Here is a 21850-nt window from a genome sequence, read left to right on the forward strand (position 1 = left end):
ACAAACAACAACCTCAAAGTCACACCCCAGCCACCCCCTCCTCTGATAAATAAAGAACAGTCCCTTAGGGGACACATCTGAGCAAGGGACTCCTCTTCTTCCCACGCTAACTTGGAAAGGACAAATTAGTGGGGATGAGAACAAGTGTCATGAAAGAAAGAACTTACAGCACAATATTTCTGAGATAAACTCAGTCAGACACAAGTTGCAGAAATTCAGAGCTTTCTCATCAGCCAAGCTACCTTAATCCTTTGGGGAATTTAAAATAGCTCCCCTCGTTATGTTTCATAATATCCTCCAGGGGAGTGTGAACGAGGGGCAGTCATCCCCCTCTGGAGAGCACAGCCTGTCCTCACTCAGGCTGTGTTTATCAGCACACCCCTGCCAAGGACACCACTTCCAGGCCCTGTTTGCTTAAGCCTTGTAGGGACAGACCCATGGGATGCACGCATGGCAGGAGGGCTTTAGGAGGGCTGAAGAAGGGAATGAGAAGGAAGGAAGAGGAGACAGGGTGAGAGACTGACACCTTTCCAGTTTTATTTCTCCCCGCGGCTGCAAAATGAAATGCATCAATCTGCAGAGGGACACTAGTTGATATCATATGTTGTTTTTGTTGTTGTTGTATGGATTAATGATTGGTGAAACCCACCTTGTTGAGCCTGTGTTGAGTAAGGAATAGAAGACAAGTGCTAAGTATGTGGACGGGGGTTATCTTGGGACCAGAGAGTGCTGGTGAGGTCTGGATGTACAGACAGGCTGAATGCAACATGAGATGCAGAAAGAAATTCTTTATCAGAGCCCACAGGCCTCCAGACATCACAGTGGACCGTGCCAAACAAGAATGGGGAGGGTAGAAATTAACTAATAAGCCAAAGCTACAAAGCTAACTTTTTTATAAATTATACGTAAGTATTTTCAGCAAAATATTCTCAAGTATTAATATGAAAGTATTCATAATGCAGAAAAATGCCCCCTGTGAGTTATTACAAGAAATTACATTATGCAATTGTTCATACCATAGGTGTAGATATCAGGGGACCTGCCCCCCTCAATATTTAGAGCATGTATTTGTGCCCCCCCCCAAAAAAACATGGAAGCAGCAGATGATTTTTATTTTTGACAAAATTTGCTGTTACTAAATGTTTTCAACTTTTTTATTATTGTATTGACCCTTTACTTTTTAATCTGAAAAAGTAAATACACTAACATTGAAATATAGGCAAAATATTAAGTAATGGAAATTCAGTGGAATTGCAAGTACTTCAAAATTGTACTCAAGCACAGCACTTGAGTTAATATAGCCTACTTGGTACTTCCCCCTTCTCTCACACACACATAAACACATTTGGACCAAACATCAAGCACTAGCAGAGCAAAAGCTGCATGCATCAACTATTGAACCTTTTACAGATGTTTTTTCCCCTAACCAGTGTGGTTTATATGTCTTGATATTTTGCATGTACAGGTGTGTCAGAAGCCCCTTTCACCCGGCCTGTTCAAAGCAGGAATATCTTGCTGTAATTCTGCCTCACTGAACCGTATATAAGGTACGATCGTAAAATGGGGGGACAGAGTTGTGTCTTTTTTCAGGTCTGTGTAAAAATGTGAAGATGGTGCAAAAGGGACTTAAAAGCATCCCTATAGCGCGATCTCTGTGTTTAAGGGCCCTGTGTCTTTTAAACAGCAGCTATCAAATTGTGGTTTTGGGAGATGTTGATGTAGACGCAGATAGAGATCTCTTTACCAGGGTTTTAAAGAAATACTTTGACATTTAGGGAAATACTCTATTTTCTATCTTGCAGAGATTTAGATAAGAAGATTGATAGCCCTCTTTGCATAAACTGTGGACCAAAAGCCATAATTACATGAATTTAGCTTAGAATAAAGACTGGAAACAGGAAGAAACAGCCAGCTCAGTACTCATTAAGTTTAAGAAATACACTTACTAGCACTTATATAACGCTCTTGTTAGCATGTTAGAACCTGCTTGTTTAATCAGCGCACAGACCAAAATTTATGTATGTGACTACTATGTATGTCACTATTTTTCAGCAGCTCTGACGTTGGCTATCTTCTTGGGCTGCTGTCTTATCATCTGCCAGCAGCCAGCTAAGCCGGGGCTAAGAGAGGCCTGAGAGAAGAGAGGAGAGAGGCACCAAAAATAAAGGCTGCAGAGCACTTGAAAAGGAGGTCAGTGAGGTCATATAGAAACTCATCCACTAAAATGTGATTGGACACAATTTTGGAGTTCAAGTTTATAGGATTTATATGTGATTCATCATGCTTCATTAGCCAAATTATGCCTGCCTGATTACATGAACCCCAAAGAAGAGAGACGAGTAGACATGCTACCCAATCAGAGTAACTGTTGGCTGTTTCTGCAAACCACGAATATGTAACTTTTGTACATGATTATGTGGTGGACACATATGAGCTTTATGCTATGGTTAATGTGTGGTTATGTTTAGGCACAAAACCACTTAGTTATGGTTAGGAAAAGATCATCTTTTAGCTTTAAATACTCAACTTTGGTGCCACAATTGCTACTGGAAATGTAGTCATGGGTAGCTAAAAAGCCATAGTTGTTGTTTGTTCATCTCAAACATAAACTGTATGTAAAGATGAATAACATAATAGCTGGCTACCAGTGAGGCCAAAATGTCTCGCCCCCCAGCTGGCTGGCTGCAGTATAGATCATAGACTCCGCCCCCTCTATTTTAGCAGATGGGACATGGCCCAAACTAAAAACTTAAAGTACACACCAAATTAATTTCCAGTGCTTGTTTTACTGACAAGTTCTAATTACTTATTGGATGCTATAAAAGGGAGGATTAGCATCACGATTGGCAGCTGTGTAACTACCAGTTTGCCTGCGATCAATGGCGCTGCTCACAAGTGATTGGACGGGTGCGTAGGCGAGAACTCAAGACTGCGGAGATCGCTACCTTGCAGACTGGCTCCAGATGATGTCAATAGGGATATTATTTTACAGTCCAGCATGGACTTTTCAAGATGGCACCACTTTTATTCCTATGAAAGTTGCTCAGTGGCACATGAATTCAAAATTTCTGTAGTTTGAAATAGCTTTGATCTTCTGTATTATGGCGCCCATAGAGCATGCACATTAGAGACTATGGCTCTGTGTGTCATTGTGCGGCCAAGTGGTTAACATCACATTCATTCACACTCTACTAACTTGATTGGGGATAAAATGATTTTATCACGTAGGTCTTCAAGACTTTCGTAATATTATCGGACCAAATGGATCAGATCCTGATAGTGAAACAAGCCATTTCACTTAAAAATGTAACCACTGATTTACAAATGGCTCTCACTATGTAAATCAATGCGAAAAAAAAGTCTTTTAGGTCCCCATCTTATCACGTGGCACTTTTGACCACTGTAAATATTGGCTTCAAAGCCTGGTGCTGTTTTTGGGGACTTGAGTCTAAATGGGTGGAGACCAGCCGTTGAGTACAGATTCTGTGGACTCAAACAGTCGTCTGAAGCTTGGCAGCCTTCTCGCCTCGGTGTCATACCGCAGTCAGTTAAATGTACATGTTATTAGAACTACGTCACTTTAGAAATGTTGATGTGACACCTATGAAATGTAAAAATGTAACATATCAGAGGTTTGCAGAAACCTACCACAACTAAACACCTACATTTTTATCTGCTGACTGCTGGGACACACATTTATCATTTACTTTTCTTCCCATGTTTTCACAGTTTCTCTTATGAAAATGCTTTTCTTCAGTCAGTAGTTCCTGTCTGACTTGATGGTCAATACAGAAACTTTAGTCAGCAGAAGACTTGTTGTAAAAAAAACCCATAAAAAACATAAGGTGCCTCTGTGAACTTTCAGAGACACCCAGAGCATCCCCTGAGGATCTGTTTGTCCCCACTCAAGGAAGCCAATCAAAAGCCTAAACGAGTTACTTTACTGTCTGTTTCAAGCATCAACACATACACACCGAGCCGGATTTCTGAGTCAACTTGTCCATTGCCACACCTTGGTCTTTAACCACAAACAAAATAGCAGTGTTTACAACACAAGGTTTAGATTTGTTTGAAGCCCTCTGCACTTACGCACATGCCTTAGTCAGCTGTGCTAGCTGGGGCAGGGACAGGCATGCTGCTGAACAAGAGCTGCATGTCACATTCATGAACATGAATGCACGCAGGGAGAGAGAGAGAGAGAGAGAGAGAGAGAGAGAGAGAGAGACATTGCTGTGACCTTTCACCTATTTCTCCAAGCAGCTTAGGAAACAGTGGGAATCCTGTGAAGCCAAGCAACTCCAGTGAAAGCTCTGGCACGGTTAAAGAAAAGAAATAAAGGGGCAGACAACAGAAAACCATTACTTCTCCTCTGCCTGTGTCTTTTAACAATGTATTCAAGCTCAGATTATTTGAAAATGACGTGGTTGTGTTCATATCCATTTCAGGCTAATTGCGACACATATCTTGAATTGTATTTATTGTGCTTCACAGCTACTGACATGAACACAATACATGCTACAAGAACATGACACAGCAAGTTCCCCCAGGCCTGTGACTTCTTCTGATAAGGTAAAGAACACAAACATTAACATAAGCACAGAGGCACAAATTGTTCGAGCTAAATGTTTGTGTTCATCGTGTCACCGGGGTGTGGATGTCATCGTCACTGCAGGGCTATAGTGTGTGTATGTGTGAGAGAGAGTTGCCTAGCACCTGGTAACTGTTACCTAACTGAAACCTTATCGTCCTGCCTTAAGAGAGCTCATGCTGTGCTGGACTCTTGCTATCGTCTCTCACTGCTACGATAATAATGTGACAAAGTCCATCGCAGAAAAAGCTGCTTACAAAGGAGTCTGTATGAGACACATCTGGAGATGCAACCCTGTTAGGTGCGGTTCATTTGTTTTCAATTTGCGTTGAAACACACATCCAGGCCTGATCACTCTCTTTACACATTCAGCACATTCATAGATATTTAAAAAGTGAGAGATGTATGGGAACTGCCAAAAGACACACATTTAATACAAAAAAGGTGGAAACAATCACATAGAGACACTTGTTTTACCAGATGACATAACATCACCCCAATCCTGGCACCCCACCATTGGCTCCATGTTCGTTTCAGAACTGATTTTAAGATTTTACTGATCACTTTTAAAGCTTGTTTGGGTCTGGCCCCAAGCAACAAAACAGAAATGCTGACCCCATATGAGCCAGTTCGCAGCCTTAGATCCTCGGGTGGGGCCCTTCTGGCTGTTCCAAAGATGAGGTTTAAATCTAAAGGTGACCCTGCTTTTGCCATTGGGGCCCCTCAGCTTTGAAACGACCTGCCCGAGGAGATAAGGCACGCAGAATCAACAACTTCTCTTAAATATCTTCTTAAAACCCATTTTTATAGTCTTGCTTTATGTGATGTAATCTGGTTAATTCGTCTATTTTAGTTTGTCTTTTAATGTATCTTTTATTCTGTCTTGATCATGCTTAACTCTAAGAAGAAAAATATCCCAGATATATAAAACAACAAAAAAGACACAAAATTATTAGATACAAACAACCACAAGAAGATGCAAAATTAATACAGAAAGACACAAAACAACCAACAAGACTCCATAACCTCAAAAAGACACAAAATGACCTCAAAGAGACACAAGCTTGCCACAAAGAGACAAAACAGTTAAAAAAATAAAAAATAAAATACAGCAAAGTATGTGTGCCTTGCTTCAGTTTAGGAGATGTGGTGGACCCTATGTTTTATGTGTGCCCTTGGATCCACTGTCACATGTAGTGTATAATATAGTGTAGTCCTCTTGACAAGTATCTAACTGTTATTTTAGCCAGGAGGAACAAACAGATTTTTCAGATTACAGTCATAAACAGAAACACTACATACAGATTTCTGTTACTAACCAGGTCGTAGTCCAGGATTACTCGCACATTTGACAGGATTCCAGTTGTAAAAATCAAAAGAGCTGAATATCGTAATGATGTCTCCTACTGGACAGAGTTTCTGTTGGCAGGGAGAAGATCCAAAAACCCACATACAGTACAGAGAGATCTGCACAGACTGCATGCACTGTGTGACCAATGTAGCTTTGTGCAGACAAGCGTTTAGTCTCCACGATTTTAAGAAGCAGTCAGAGTGGACACACTTTGGACATTATGGGGGTGTAAGTAGTATAGTCTTCCACAATAATAAGCAGTGTGAGCACATGCGGATAAAAAATTAACATAGTCACACACACACACACACACACACACCCATGCATACATGCATACATGCATACATAAACAGTAGCAGGCTATGAGTATGGGCCTGAAAAATTCCATGAAGACCTCTTGTGGAATAAGCACGATACTCTATAGACTTCATGCAAACACAACACAGGATAATCTCTCACCACAGACACACACACATGCATAGCACACACACTCGCACAGCAATGGCAACAGGCACCAGTTTGCACAATCTGCAGTAATAAAAGCCAGTGTGTATTCTTAAAGCTTTACAGACTGCAGAGTGCAAAAATGACCACCAGGGGTTTCCAAAACCTCTCCACAGCTCATTGGTTACTCAAATGCTGCATTCAGGAAAAGCGCGTCTGATTGGCTGCTGTGTTTTGAGTGGCACGTGCAGGTCCTCCTTACCCAGGCGGAGTGAAAAGATGGAAGTTGAGGGGGAGGGGAAAGAGCTCTATTTACAAATGAAAATTTAAAGTCACATCACCAGTATCACTGGACAAGGAAAGCCATTCTGCTTTGTGAGACTATAAAATAAATTGAATATATATTTGTTTTAGTAAAAGATCAGTGTCATAACTCTGTCACAAGAAGAAAATAGGCCTATTTAAAGCCTCTTTCATGTTGGACAGTATTAAGCATCCGATGAAATATTGACATTAGAATAAAGTGATGCATTTCTAGATTTAGACCCACAGAGTAATACATACAACACAAAAATAAACATGCTCAATCCATAGAGGTGTTAAAATAAGTTGATAGCAACAGCTCAATAGATTAATTTATTTAAATATGCACCAAGTTACCAATTTATTCACTTTTCCTGTCAAAAGATCTTCATCTTTCCTTGTCATAGTTGCAGCTATGTGAGCACAGACTCAGGATCTAATCTGGTTTGAGAGCTGGGACTGTTTAATGAATTCAGTACACAAAGTTTGCATTTGTTTTGTTGAAAGAACAAAGTCATAATGCTGTCACAAGAGGAAAATATGCCAAGGAGATACACTGTCTCTTTCATGTTGCACAATATTAAACACCTGATGAAAAACAGACACAAGTAATTAATATAGGAATTAAATATAGACCCACAGAGTAATATATACAGCACAAAAATAAATATGCTTAATCCATAGAGGTTAGCAACAACAGCTTTATAGCTGAAAATATTTAATTAAGCACCAAGTTGACAGTTTGACCCTTTGAAAGACAAGCAAATTGGCTTTTCAAAATATAAACTTAATAAAAAAATAAATAAGTAAAAGAAATTTACTAATAATAATAATAATAAGTAAAAGAAATTTATCTGAAAATACATTTTAAATTGTTTTTAAATGCATTGGAAAAGTGCTTAAAAGTAGTAATAATTTTGTAAAATATTTTTAAATATTTAATTATGATAAGAAAAAAGTCCCTTGCTTTCCTCGTTTTCCCTGGACTCTTTCCACTGCTTTTTAATTATATATATATACAATTTTCTAAATCTACTTCTTTCTTGCGGTTTGTCAGACATTTATTACTAAGGGGCTTATTGCCTTTTTTTTACAGCTTTATGAAAGAAATTGCACCAATTTGCTCCGGATTCAAATGTTTAAATACTTGTGAAAGGCATCTTAAAGAAGCACAGAAAAAGTGATGTTGAAATCACTTTTCCTACCAACGGATCTTCATCTTTCCTTGTTATAGTTGCATCTATATGAGCACAGACTCAGAATCAGTTTACCATCCCCCCAGCCCTGACTCGCAATAGCAGGGATGGTGGAAGTAGCAGCTGATCACGGATCAGCCTCTCGGTGAAGTCACCGTTTCCATCTGGGTGCAGGTTGACAGGCCCTCCCGCCCAGCCCCCACCCTGTTACCTAGAGGCCCGGCCTGTGGCTTGTGTAATATTCTGATTGGCTGGTTTGATCTGAGTGGGCGGAGAAAGAGGCGTGATTGAGCGTATTGTGATCTCACAATCAGCTGTTTTGTACGCTCTACATTCTGATCCGAGGATCAGCTGGAGGCAGCAATAAACAGAAGGAAAATCTGCAGCGGAAAAAAAAAAAACAACACCGAGGAGAGGAGGGAAAAGCTGCAGATGTTATGATCTGAAAACATCAGTGTAACATTTTTACACGAAGCCCTTCTTCTGAGAAGAAAGCCTTTTATTTTTGTACAATGGTGTTTTAACTACCTCACTTAAAGACTATCTAAAGCTATGCTTTAAGAAGTGTTTCTACTGTGTGTGAGATCTCGTTTACAACTTGAATAACATTGCAAAGGCAGGTAAGACCTTTTTTACTTTGCTTTGGTGTGTTTTGTGCCTTTGTGTGATCTCAAACTATATTTGTCTCTGCCAGTAAGGCGGCTGCGTTCCTTATATGTTTATCTACAGAAAATATCCATCAAGACATCATAGATTAGGCAGAATTACATAGCTTTATCTGCCACTGACTCATTAAGAGGCTATCTTTGACTGATGCGCGTTATAATAGGTAATGACCTATTATTAGATGACGAATAGGTTTGAAAGCAGCATAGCATAGCAGCCCAAACTGAACAGCTTAATTAGGTCGATTCGACGTCCTACATCCCCAAAAATGACTGCATACGTGTACTAACCTATATATGGCAGGACAACAGCAGCCGTTGTTTTGTAAATTGCACCAAATGCTGATGTGGAGTCAGGTCGATGGCGGATGTTGATGTTTTCTGAGAGGCGGAGGATCCTGGACCCTGTAGGATCAGGTTTTCTGCAGATGTAATCACTTATTTTATATTCTGTGAAATAATAAGTCATATTTTAATGTCAGCAGCCTATCCAGTCGATGTGTTTCTTGCACTGTCGCTGAGCCACAACTGTCATTGCTTTGACCCTTCAGCTGTAGAGCTTACACGGATAATTCATGTTTAACCTGGATACTCTGCAGAAAGTCCTCTCCTCTCTTGGCTGTCGACAGTCTGAGGCAGATTTTTTTTCTTGCTACATTTATTTGAGGGTTTTGTTGTGTATTTTAAATGTAAACATTGTTGCAGTGGGTAGCGTTTTTTCTTTTTTTCATAACGTCAATGGGTTTCCGCTCCAGACGATGACCGTCGACAATAACAGTCTTTTACGCGTGCATTGTTTTCGGTATAGTTTTGCAAAATGCATATTAGACACGTAGATAGCATATACACGGTTGTGACATTTTATATTTTTGCTGTTCGGATATTTTCTTTCTCCCCGGTCGCCAAAGAAGCTGGAGCCTCTCTGTCAGCGTCAGTGACGTGTGCGTGACATCACGGGCGTCTTGTTTTTATTTCGCGAGTCTCCTCCCATCCTACTGCGCTCCTCCTACTTTAAAAAAAAAGACCAATGTCAAACGGAAGATCCATAATTCAATATCCTTTTTATGTTTCAGGATGTGCAGTCGTGCAGCTAAAAATATATTTTTTGACACTTTAATTAAAACACATAATAAAGCCTGTCAGTGCCCCAAAAGGCCATATCTGCTCTATTGTGTTTGCTTCTAGATTAAACCTGGTTGTCATTATAGATCACCCTGATTTTACTTGTAACATTTTAATTTACTAATTTATTTGACAGTGACAGTGTTAATTAACTGTGGAAAAAAATGGACCATCAACAAGTCAGACAAGACATCAACAAGCTTAGAGTGCCAATTTCATATGTTGTGTTTGGCTATGTTTAAAAGGGGGGAAACAGAATTAAATGACCAATCTTATCAATTTAATGCCACAACATAATAAATATGAACAAGATAGAATACAAAACTATCCACCGTCAATTAATACCACAGTGTATACAGTACTGAAGCTGCAATAAATTATATTAATGACAGATAAGGTGAAAATCGGTCTGTGAAAGGTCCAGTGTGTAAGATTTAGGTGGGGATTAGTGGCATCTAGTGGTAAGGATTGGAAATTGCAACCAGTTGAAATTTCTGCTGGTTAGGATTCATTCACCGTTCATTGTTCAGGAAGTTTTTACTAGGAGCCAAATTATCCCCAGAGGTCCTCTATAAACAGTTACAGATAAAATCACTGAATGAAGCAGTTTTATGTTACAAATCAGTGTTTCTTCAATGCTGTTTGGCATACGGGAGACAGGCAGCTAGCCCTGCTAATATTTGCTCCCCTTTTTTTCTCTGATAACTTAAGATCCAGATGTTCAGGCATATTTTAACCAAACTATCTTCAAAGGCTGCGGTGATTTCAACTGGTCAAATACTAAATAAAGCATTTAATAGGTAAGCACATTTTCTTTCAATGTTGCTTGTCTTCGAGGGACTGCAAACTATAGTGGCCAACGCAAAAACGCAAATGGCCAGCATGTTCTCACTCCCAACTCCTCAAATATTGTCGCGTTGTCAGTGATGTCTGTCAACAAATGCAGGAAGGTACCTAGCATGTCATATTTAGACGTGAAAGCCCACTGACATAGTGGTGCTGTTTGACTAGTTGGGATGAGAACTTGTTGGAATGGCCCTATCTTGTGCAAATGATTGGTTTGTACGTTATGGGCTACTGCAGAAAAAGAGTGGTGCAACATGGGGGACTCCATGGAGCCACTCCTTATGTAGATATAGTTTATCGCTCATTCTAAGGGACAGCAACACAATGATTCTTATTTTTAGGTGATTATACACTAAAGAAAACACACTTATTACTGTATATTATATTCCATTTCTGCCAATATATCCCCCTAAATCCTACACACTGGACCTTTCAAAGAAAAATGGGACTGACCAAGACAGAGAAGACAAAAAAGTGTTACTTTGCATTTATCCCTCTGCTCTCTCACCTGTAATAGTTTTTGCTTCAAAATGTTAATGGGTCTTAGTTGAAACATAATGCCTCCACACAACCTATGCCACATATACAGTGTCTGTCTGCTCCCGGATACAAACCATATCAGTGGTGGTAATTTGTTCTCTATTGGCAGTATCAATAGTTATATTTGCACTCATCAGAAAGCCCTGCATTAGCTGGTACAGCCACCAAACTGATAGAACTCTCTTATCAGGGAAGTGCTGCAAGTTGTCAATGTTTACAGTATGTCTGCTGCACCTTATGCAAAGTAGCCCCCAGGCCTAGTCACCAAAATTTTGTCTATCTGAATTTGTCATGGTCTCATGACTTTCTATTTGCTCAGGAATGCATTAAAACAATCTCAGTGTTAAGGACAGACTGAAGTGCTTCAGTTCAGACCCAGTTCGTAGTATCTTTTTCGATTTCCATTGCAAAATCCCCCAAAATATAGCAATAATGGGCCATTTTGTTTAATTGACTGAGTAGGATTTTTAACACATGACCTAGAAAGCAACTCAAAATGAACTCGTACAATCCACAGTATTAAAAAAAATACAGCTCAGAGCTTTCTATCAAGTAAGCTCGCAATGTTTTTTGTGGAAATAGGTTTATACCTTCCCATTTCCTCACACTTTTGTTTCTCACTTCCTCCTGTTATTTCAAACATGCAAGCATACAAACCGTCTCCTTGACAGTGACTTTATTTTCCTTAAATAATTCTCATCCACCTGACATAAGAAATCTCAGGAGCGTGTACTTTATGGTTGCAAGGATGTCTCCTCCCTTGATGTTTCTGGTGTCCATGGTGATTCTCCAAATAAGGACAGAAAGTGTCCCAACAAGCATCCATGCATGTCTCCTTCCATGTCTCTTTGCGCTGCATATAAATCTCTGTCACACGCACTTTGTTTCACCTTTTAATCTGTGCTCCTTCATTAATACCAATGCCTGTCGTGTCTTTATCCACTTGTGCAGTTGGTGAAATAGTTGAAAGTGAGCAGCACATATTGGATTTCCGTGAGAAGTTTAAGACAGATCAGGTGGTGCGGGTCAGTAATGGGTTAAGATCTGAAAATTAAATCTCTAGATGTTTGAAACTAGTATGCACACAAACCTATAAAAATAAAAGCATATGAGTAGAAACCAATTTTACTTGAAATTCAAGAGATATCTTAAAGTGTGTCAGCATGTTTGCTCTCCTCAGCAGCTCTCCCTTGAGCTGTCACACAGCTAGAGTAAATAAAACTCAGCCTTTGAACGTGTAGAGGTTTGTCTTCAGCTACGGTTGTTCAAACATCTGCTCAACATTACATCACCATGTTCACGTCTGTCATAATATCTCTGTCTGTCTTTGCATTTTAACATTGTGCAAACTCATTTTGTTTGACTTTGTAAGAGAGCCGGGTCTTTGTGTCACCTCCTCCTCTTCTCAGGCCTGTCGGGGGGAGGGGAGCGCAGCCGTTGTCCATCAGCTTCTTGCTTGCTAATTTAATTTATTTCATCATGAAACACATTTTTTATTCATTTCCATCCACTGAAGCTCAGTCCTCCTCAGCCAATGCATGTCAAAGTTAAGGCTGTCATCATGTGAAAGTTTCATTATCTTTTTCTCTTCAGTTAAGGATCTATTTTCTACTGTCTGGGTTGAAAAAAAAAACTTTCAGCAAGCTTTAAAGCTGCAGTAGTCAACACTTTTATGTCAATGATGGATTAAATGATTTTGTTATGATGTGTGTGTGAAATGTCTCACTTTAAATGACAAATCCATACACAATTAAAGACAGCCTTTTTAGGTCACTGTTTGGTTTTCCAGCCAACTTTGCTGTTTTGGTTCACACTTACTGCTCTCAGCAGTGTTGTTTCAAAGCGCTGCAGACAGCTTTTTTTTTCAAAAGGCTATGAATTGATTTAAGAAAAATGTTTTAACACTACCTGCTTAGCACCAAGGAAGTTAAAAAGAGGAGACAGCATCATATCATTGGGGTACAATAAACATGCAGTAAAATGTGGTCTGTCAGTTGCTAAAAGGTTAAATAGCTGGAGCACTATCACACAGCATGGGGGTTGACTGAATTGTTTCGCTGAGGTGTCCATGGTTACTATATTGTATATTTCATAAGAAAAAGAAAAATACAGGGGAGAATTACAACTCTGCAGTTTTTGAAAATCATCCAAACACATCCTTCCAATTTGAAAACATTTTTGTATATCAGCTGCCATCCATCTGAGAATACCCAAAAACTTCTGTCTGCGGAAATGTGAAGCCAAGACAGAGGTGCAGAAAAGCTGCAGTTTTTTGAACAACCACTAGAGGCTGATTCTAAAAGCCAGTCAGTCCCCATAAACCCCCCTGTTAAAATGCAGTTTTGGTCTAATTTATTCCATTTATTAAGACTTAAAGTCAAGCATAATAAAGGGTGCAGCAACTCTGAGTGATGCCACAGACACTATCGGCTGTTTGCTGATAGTGTCTGTTGCGTTGTAATGTTGCAGTGTTGTAATGTGTCTTGAAATAACCCAGAGAAAGCTCTTACCACACATTGCTCATTGTGCTTATCTAATGCTACCGGACTAAGCAGTAGGAAATTAACCCAATAAGTGACTTCTCTTTTTTTAAGCCGTCTTTTTTTTATGTGATAAAGAGTACCTGATCTCCTGATTGCCACTTATCACCCTCTTCTCTCTCTCATTCTCTCTCTCCAGGCCTTTGCTCCAAACCAAGTGAAACCTTACATTTGCACTACAGAAGCCTGTCCACTCCTGTTTGTCCAAACCGAGATCCAGCAAAGGGCTTCAAGTGAAAATAAGAGACTCAAAAAAAATCTGACAGAGAATTGCTTAAAACAGCAACAAGCGATAAACACAAATAAGAAATTCAAAAAGGCAGCTACAGCTTTTTCGTTGTGGACGACAACAAGCACCTAAAAGGCATCAACACTTGACAACGCAAGCAGTCATGTTTCAGCGTTTGAGCAACCTGTTGTTTGGGGAGGTAGAGGAGGTGGCAGCCGAGCTGAAGGGACCCAACCCCTGTGTGACGGAGGCCGACGAGGAGGGATGGATGCTCGTCAACCTGCCTGGTGAGTTTCAGCAGAGGGAGTGCAGTGGTGGCTTGGATAAGTCAGTATGGCGTTTAGAGCCACACCAAATCATTGTGTTTTATGTTCAAAGATTTAGATGGCTGAGAATTACTTCTGTTACCTTTTGCATGTCTAAAATACTTGCTAACATCCAAAGTGTAGAAATAAAGATGGGGCAAATTGGTGAGGTGGAAAGTTAGTTGGGGCGTGGCGCAGCTACTCCGGTGCTCACCCACATGGCTGCCATACCAAAAGTGTTGTCCATCAGCTGATGGAAACACATGATTCTCTGCAAACATAACATCTCCTTCCTCTTTGTTTATGATATCAGTCATGACAAAGACAATTACTGATTCTGAAAATTTGCTTTGGTGCCTGTTCAGAAGCCAACCAAACATCAAAAGCAACATAAAAGTACCTCTCAGGAGAGTCAAGACAAACATTTTGTCACTGACATAATCCGCAACCGTAGAGGGTCAACACAACTAATGATGTGACTCTTTTATGTTTTGTGTTTCCTTACCCCCTCTTCTCCCCTTCCTCCAATTTTTTAAAACACCCCTACATTCCCCACACTGGTATGTGTGCGCGTGCGTATGTGATCCCTCAAAATCCCCCCCTCTTCAACCCGCATGGCTTTTTGAAAATCTTCCACATTTGCATCATTTTTGCAACATCCCCCTCCCACCTTAAACATCTGTCTTTATTGGCCGTCTCATCCCCGATCTCATCGCTGCCATGTGCTCAGAGGAACCTGACTGCATGATGCAGGCCGAGGATGAGACAGGAGCCCCGCTGATTGCACAATCATTCTCAGACAGTAACCAATCAAATCATCAAGTTACACTTACAAGGACTGAATGCCCGGTCCACATTCCCCACCCGCCTCACAAGCGGCGTAGGACACATAAAGGTCGGGCGCGAGGTGCAGTAGCACCATCAGTCCCCCTGTGTTGTCCAAGCGCTAGCCCGTCAGACTCGGGTGCCATTACACCCGTGACCCTTCCGAGACGGGCCAGGCTGTCCACGCCCTCCTCCACATCGTCGTTGTCCCCTGGCTCTGGAAGTGAGTGTGGGAGCAGTGGGGGTAGAAGTAGGGCAGGCCCAGAGAGAGGCTGCATGGATGAGAGCTGGTTTGTCACCCCTCCCCCCTGTTTCACTGCAGAGGGAGCCACGGCAGAGGCCAGCCCGATGGAGGACCTGCTCATCGAGCACCCCAGCATGTCTGTGTACGTCTCCCCGAGCAACTTCTCCATGGTCTCCAACAGCAACCTGTCTGTGGTGGGAGAGGAAAGCATTGTCAGCCTGGCGAGTAGCGTGAGGTGAGAAATAGCACTCATTTATGTTGGCTACACTTGACCTTCACCTGTGGTGGACATAGTATTCAGATCCCTCATGTAAGTAAAAGTACTAATACCACACAATGACAATAATCTGTTACAAGTAAAAGTCCTGCATTGAAAATGTTACTTAAGTTAAATTAAGTAAGTTTAAGGGACGTGTATTTAAGGCATTAAAAGTAAAAGGTCCCTATGCAGAGAAATATTTTAAAAAAGGAAAACATACAACACACCCTAAAAAGAAATCCTCAAAGTTAAAAAAGTAGAAAAAAACACCCAGAAAAACTCTCTCTCTCTTGCTCTCTTTCTCTCTCACTCTGTGTGTGTGTGTGTGTGTGTGTGTGTGTGTGTGTGTGTGTGTGAGTGTGTGTGTGTGTGTGTGTGTGTGTGTGTGTGTGCATAGAAATATGAAGTGGCATGAAAAGAAAATACTCAAGTAATAAAGTACAAGTACTTCAAATTCACACTTAGGTACAGTACTTGGATAAATATACTTAGTTATATTCCATCACTGACTTTCCCCTGCTTTTTTAGCATCAGCAGCAATCACACCTTTGATTATTATTTTTTCTCTCCCCTTGCAGCAGAGTGGCAGAACCAGCTGCTGCCCCCGCTGCCCGCAGCACTATGCCCACCAGGGTGAGCCGTGGAGCAGCTGCCCAGGCTGGAGCTCTGGCCAAGGTCACCCAAGTGGCCAGGGTCCAGCGTAGCAAAGCGCGCATTGAGCGACGCCACCTAGGCCGCAATCGCATCCAACGCCAAAACCGCACCAGGGAGCAGGTCCCTCGCCACGCAGCCCACGCCAGAAACACCTTCCTGCACCAGCCCAGCAAGCGTAACTTCTGCCACTAAACTCCCCAGCAAGCAGGGGGCATTGTTTACTCTGAGGGCATTAGTAGACACACGAGATTAAATGTATTCCCCCCTACTGCATATATGCTTTAATTTCTGCACATTATATCATATTACACTCAGATACCAGTAGACCAGTAGCTTTTTTGTTTTGGTTAAGTCACAAACTGATTCCACCTGGTAGTTTTATGCCCCATTCAAGCCCTCTGAGTAGATCTATGTAGACCTTTATTATACTTGTTGTCCATTGCAGTATCCAAACAACTAAAAAAATCCTCAAAAATATTTAAACAGGTTGTACTTAGTAACAATAATGTTTGAAAAACAACAAAAAGATTAGCTCTATTGTTTTTTTCCTATCTCGGTAAAATACTCTTTTCTGTCACGCTTCTTCAAGGCATGTTATTTTTATTAATTCAACCATTAAATCCTTAAAATACTCAATTTGGAGATAATGATTTAAAATATAAGTGTACTTTAAATCTTTTTCTGGTGGAAACCATGAGAGAGAGAAAAGTTAAGCATCTTTGCAGAGAAAACAACTCATCATGTCTACAAAGCTTTACTTTACAGGTGATTATATTTTTCATTAAAGGGTGAAGGATATACCGTGGGTGAGGAGTGTGAGAGGAAAATCACTAGACGTTTGTTTCTCTTCAGTTTCCACATGCAAAGGAAAAGGCGATGGCAAGGAAACATGGAGCAACCCATTTTCATCATAGGAAACAAATGTGATATTTCTCTCCTCGCTTTGTGGAGGGTGAGAGCAAGTAGAGGAGGGTGAGAGTGTGAGCAAAACAGACTAAAGAGTACAAGAAATGATATGAGGAATTAAAGCTATTATTAAAAGGAATGTAGTTAGCATGAAACGGACATAGGAAAGTGATATGTAACCCTCTGAGCAGCCTGTGAGCACTAAAAAACCACCCAGTTTTGAATATTTAATCAGTGTTGCTTTGGATAATGAATAAGGCACCTTTTTTGTGAACATAATGATTAGTGTAATGGGCACCCATAATACACGTATAAATAGAAATGCTGATAAAGAGTCAGAGTTGTTCCAGTACCAATATTGGAAGTGCCTGGTATTGGCTAGTACGCGGGTCAAAGCTCCGATTCAATACCACGTAATTTATGAAGAATTTCGCTGCTCTGTGACAGTTAAAGTTCTATGGCATGTGTGTATTTGTTCATGTTTTACAAAGGGTTAAACCTGAGCAATATCATACAACAATGCTAGCAATCATTTCACACCCATACAGTGTTAGTATACTGCTGTTAAAGGGATGGTTTGGATTTTCTTGCAGTGAGGTTGGATGGGGTACTTTTCCATACTTTTCCAACCCCATTAAAAAAAAAAAAACCTGAATTATCCCTTTATTTTTTTACGTGATGGTATTGAATAGGTTCTTGGTATAGCCCGATATGCAAGTTCGGGTATTGGAGCTGGTATCAGTAAAAAAGTTATCTTATCACATCATCTTTAGTCTGAATAAATTTGAGGTGAAAGGATACAGGGCTTGCCGTTGGGTTACAGGGTGTGGCAGGTTATAGTAAGTGCAGAGCGGTATTGATGGCAACTCTTTATTTTGTTTTGTGATATTGTTTTCTGCTCATTTTGTCTTGTGGATCGTAACATTATTTTGCAGTCTCTCTTTGCATGGTTCCGCCAAAGAAAGAAAAGGAAGCTTTTTGCTGTCAGACAAACAGAAAGTACACTTTAAATCGCTCCCTGTTGATCATACACAGCATGATGATCATTAAATGCGTGGTCTGTAAACTAAAGCAACGTACCCGGCACACATGAGTCATTTCCATCCACAGTGTGTGCTGTGATCTTTTGTTATCCATGTGAACACCAAATAGAAAGTACGACCTATTTACACGGCAGTTTCTTTCACTGAAAAGTCACTGACTGCCCAGGAGGCAACTATTAGGAGGATGAGGAAGAAACGTCTCCTTAAAGCCTAACAACACCCATCTTCTCCTCTCATGGTCGTGCAACTCGTTGTTCATCCCTTTCTCGTTAGCACATCCAACTCTTAACAGTTTCCACTTAAAGATCTAGCTTACTGATATGTATTCAACAACAATAGTAAACAATGGTGCTGAAGTGTATACTAATGTTTGTAAATTATTTGAGACATGGATGTAAGTTTGCACTGTCATACATTTTGTGAGTCAAAGTTTTAGCAGTGTGCTGTGTGCTTGTTTTTTTGTGATTATTTTCTTTTTGTTTTGATTCAAATTGTGTGTGAGAATGTGTACTGACACGTTAAATGCTAGAAACTCTGAAAAAAAAAACACGAATAATTGTCATTTATTTCTCTTGTAAATATTACAAAACAATTTATAACGCTCCATTAGCCTAGATGTCAAAGCCTCTCAGGACTTGAGTCCACAACGTGGTGTCCAATGGGACTAATGAGAATCTCTCTCTGCCTCACCTCTGTGCTCATTATCAAACCAAGAGGGCATTTCAGCAGCCAAAAGTTGTGTCTTTGCCCCAACTTTAGTCTCATCTCTTTGAGATGCACCACAGAAACAGCACGAGACTCAGAGTTGATGTGCCATAGGGCAAACGCTGCCCTCCAGAGGGTCCACTTGGCACGGCTCTAGCTGTATAGATGCTGGTGAGGACACAGTACAATGACATGGTTTTAATATAGTCTGTACTGGTGTGTGTTTAAGGGACAGAATGTCTGGGGATTCGTGTAAGATTGGTCTGAAATGGAAACATCTTGCCTCATTAAGATCATAACTAAAATTCTTTCCGTTTTCATTTCTGCCAATAATCCTATAAATGTTCCAATGCTCTGACTGTTCCATTCAGAATCTGTTAATATCTGTTAATTTATCATAGAGTTTTGAATTTGATCTTTTGTTTTTCTATTTAAAAATGACTATTATGTTTGCTGTTGACTCCTCTGAATGGTGCAGTCTAACACACACACACACACACACACACACACCCCTAGAGGCTTCTAACTGACTGTGTGCCCAAGATTGAATTTTGTTTGCCTGTCAAAAAAGAGGTGCAAATAGAGTCATAATGAGAGATCAGGTGTGAATGTATGTGTGTGTGTAAAGACCACCACAGATAGCACTCTGCCACAACAGATCTGTCGTGTTTACCTCGGTTTTATTTCTCCATTTCTTACTGGTGTCATGTACAGAGGAAATGTGTTCTCAGTATGCTGTGTGTGATTGTTGAAAGGTGTGGTTTCAGGGTGAAAGTCATCCAACAATGGGGAGAGGGAGTGGTCACCAGGTGTGTCATGCTTATATGATGTGGACAGGGAAAGGATGAGGCAGGAAATACTTTATATATTAAAAAATAATGTTTAAATGTATCATAAAAAATACAGTAGAATATGCTTGTATTTTCCCATATAGTAATTATGTTCACCAATAGGACATTTTAAATCAGAGGTGTTGAATGTCTGGGGAGTTTCATATGTTTTATGTTGTGCCCTGAAATGATGGCAGCTTAAAAACACTTAGGGCTTTTGCCCATGTTACATCTCAGTTAGTACATCCATCCCCTCATAAAAATGAAATATATAGACATATAAAATTTGGTGTATCTGATATCTACAGTATGGTGATTGTGCCTTTCACTATTTCTGCATGGTTTTTGTGATGTACTGGTTTTTCCATCCCCAAAGTGGACAGTCGTTCACTGACAGGCAAGACCTATGCAAAAATCAACGGATGGTTTTCCAGCATCCATTCAGAAAACACAGGTACCCGCCAAAAATGACAACAAAAAAACAAAACAAACAACAACAATAAATACTCAGGTTAACACCTGAATCTTGTGTCATTATTTTCATGTGGGAGAGCAGGAGGGAATGGGATGAAAGCGTAATGGTTGAAGAAGTATTCAGCAGAGGTGGATGAAGTACTTCAACACTCATACTTTAGTAAAAGAGCAAATGTCTTACCAGAGAATGACTTTGGTAGAAGTTAAAGTCACCTGCTAGAATAATACTTGGGTAAAAGTCTCAAAGTACCTGATATTTATTAAGTACCAAAATAAATTTTAGAATATTACATGTACATAAGAATTAAAAGTAAAAGTACACGTACATACTGTTAATAAAAAAGCAAGCAACAGGAAACAAAGCAAGTCTTTGTACCACACACCACCATAAAAATGTGATATATTCCTTTCGAAAGACAAAGTTTTGTTTTTTTTTACAACTCAGAGAATTTAAAGAACTAAATACAGTTCTTCCTTCCCTTCCATTTTGACATTTGTCTTTCTGTCCATTTCTTCCCTTCATTCCATATTTTGTAGTAAGTAACTAAAATGCTTAGGGGACATGTAGTGGAGTAAAAGTACACATTTTATTTAGGAAATGTAATGGAGTAAAAGTGTAAGGAGGCAGAAATATATTAATCAAGCGCCATTGGTATTCAGATTATTACCTTAGTAGCAGTGGCACAATGTAAAAACACTCCATTACAAGTAAAAGCTTTGTAGGCCATATTTTACTATACTGTAGTGGAGTTGGAGTGGGGAGGGTCCGGTTGGGGAAAGGCCCAAACATTGGCTCTGTTGTCGGTAATTGTAATTCTCTTAAGGGCGTTAGTTGGCGTAGCACTCGGGAGAAATTTCAGTTCTGCAAACTCACCACTAGATGTCAGCAAATCCCGGACCTTTAAAATGTAAGCAGCATTTTGATTATTATAGCTGGTCAAGAAAGAGCCAATTTAAACTAGTTTACAAAAGGAAACATTCGAGCAAATAAATCTTTAACAATGCATCATATTTCATAAACTGGCCATAGCTGTCAAATTGAGGAGTAAACATACAATATTAGGTAAAGTAATACAAAGTAAGATGAGGTAAAGTTGATGGCTGAAGCAGAAAGAAATGGTGGTGTTCAACTTCAAAACAGCTACCTCAAAATATTATTTAAGCGCATTTACTGTTACATTCCACTCTTATCTACCTTGAAGGTGAGGGTGCAGAAGTAGGCGGACGTTGCAGTAGATCCATACCAAATGCAAGAGGTGAGCAGAGGGGAGTGGCAATGGAGTGTAAGCAGTAGTGTAGAGTGAAAAGGGTGTGGTATTATCACATTAATACACTAAACTGTCAATTGAGACTGTAAATGATATCTGCCACTGAAAAGTGGAGAAACAAAAATAAATAAATAAAACAGAAAAAGAAAAGGCTTTATGGAAAGGACAGGGGGTTGCTAATTGGAGCAGGTATACTGTATACCTGTCCATCAACTTTATCAGTATTAAAAATACTCAGCAGTGAGAGCAGGGCGGCTTCCGGGGGAGTTTTCACATCAAGCAACCGTCATAATGTCAGATTGGGACTGTTCCTTATTTTAGAGAGTGGTGCAAAAAGGGGGAGGCATGTTAAATATTTTTTAAGCACTAGGGAGGAATTACATTTCTTATTTTGACTTAGGGGAGGGGCATTCAACTTTGTATTATTATTAGTATTTTGTATATATTTAACTGCCTATTTTAGGTTTGAAAGGCAAGTTTTCTTTGAAAAAGTGCCAAAATAACACCATCTAT

At 40.0% G+C, this 21850-nt stretch overlaps 1 protein-coding gene across 4 annotated transcripts; it reads left to right on the plus strand.

Moving 5' to 3' along the window:
- Positions 1-1486: 1486 nt before the first annotated feature.
- Positions 1487-20119, plus strand: LOC121946764 (tumor protein p53-inducible nuclear protein 2). 4 transcript variants are annotated; one of them, XM_042491500.1, is made up of 6 exons: positions 1487-1547; positions 2056-2190; positions 4492-4569; positions 13735-14111; positions 14860-15433; positions 16036-20119. In XM_042491500.1, exons 4-6 carry the CDS (start codon positions 13988-13990, stop codon positions 16301-16303), a joined length of 966 nt encoding a protein of 321 aa, XP_042347434.1. In that variant the 5' UTR covers positions 1487-1547; positions 2056-2190; positions 4492-4569; positions 13735-13987; the 3' UTR covers positions 16304-20119. The 4 variants fall into 4 exon arrangements, with proteins under 4 accessions (XP_042347434.1, XP_042347435.1, XP_042347433.1 ...); XM_042491501.1 differs by lacking the exons at positions 1487-1547; positions 2056-2190; positions 4492-4569 and adding an exon at positions 8230-8502 and having other exon boundaries at positions 14860-15177; positions 15277-15433; XM_042491499.1 differs by lacking the exons at positions 1487-1547; positions 2056-2190; positions 4492-4569 and adding an exon at positions 8230-8502.
- Positions 20120-21850: the final 1731 nt, after the last annotated feature.

Source organism: Plectropomus leopardus, chromosome 8 (genome assembly GCF_008729295.1).
Source record: "Plectropomus leopardus isolate mb chromosome 8, YSFRI_Pleo_2.0, whole genome shotgun sequence".
Taxonomy (NCBI): Eukaryota; Metazoa; Chordata; class Actinopteri; order Perciformes; family Serranidae; genus Plectropomus; species Plectropomus leopardus.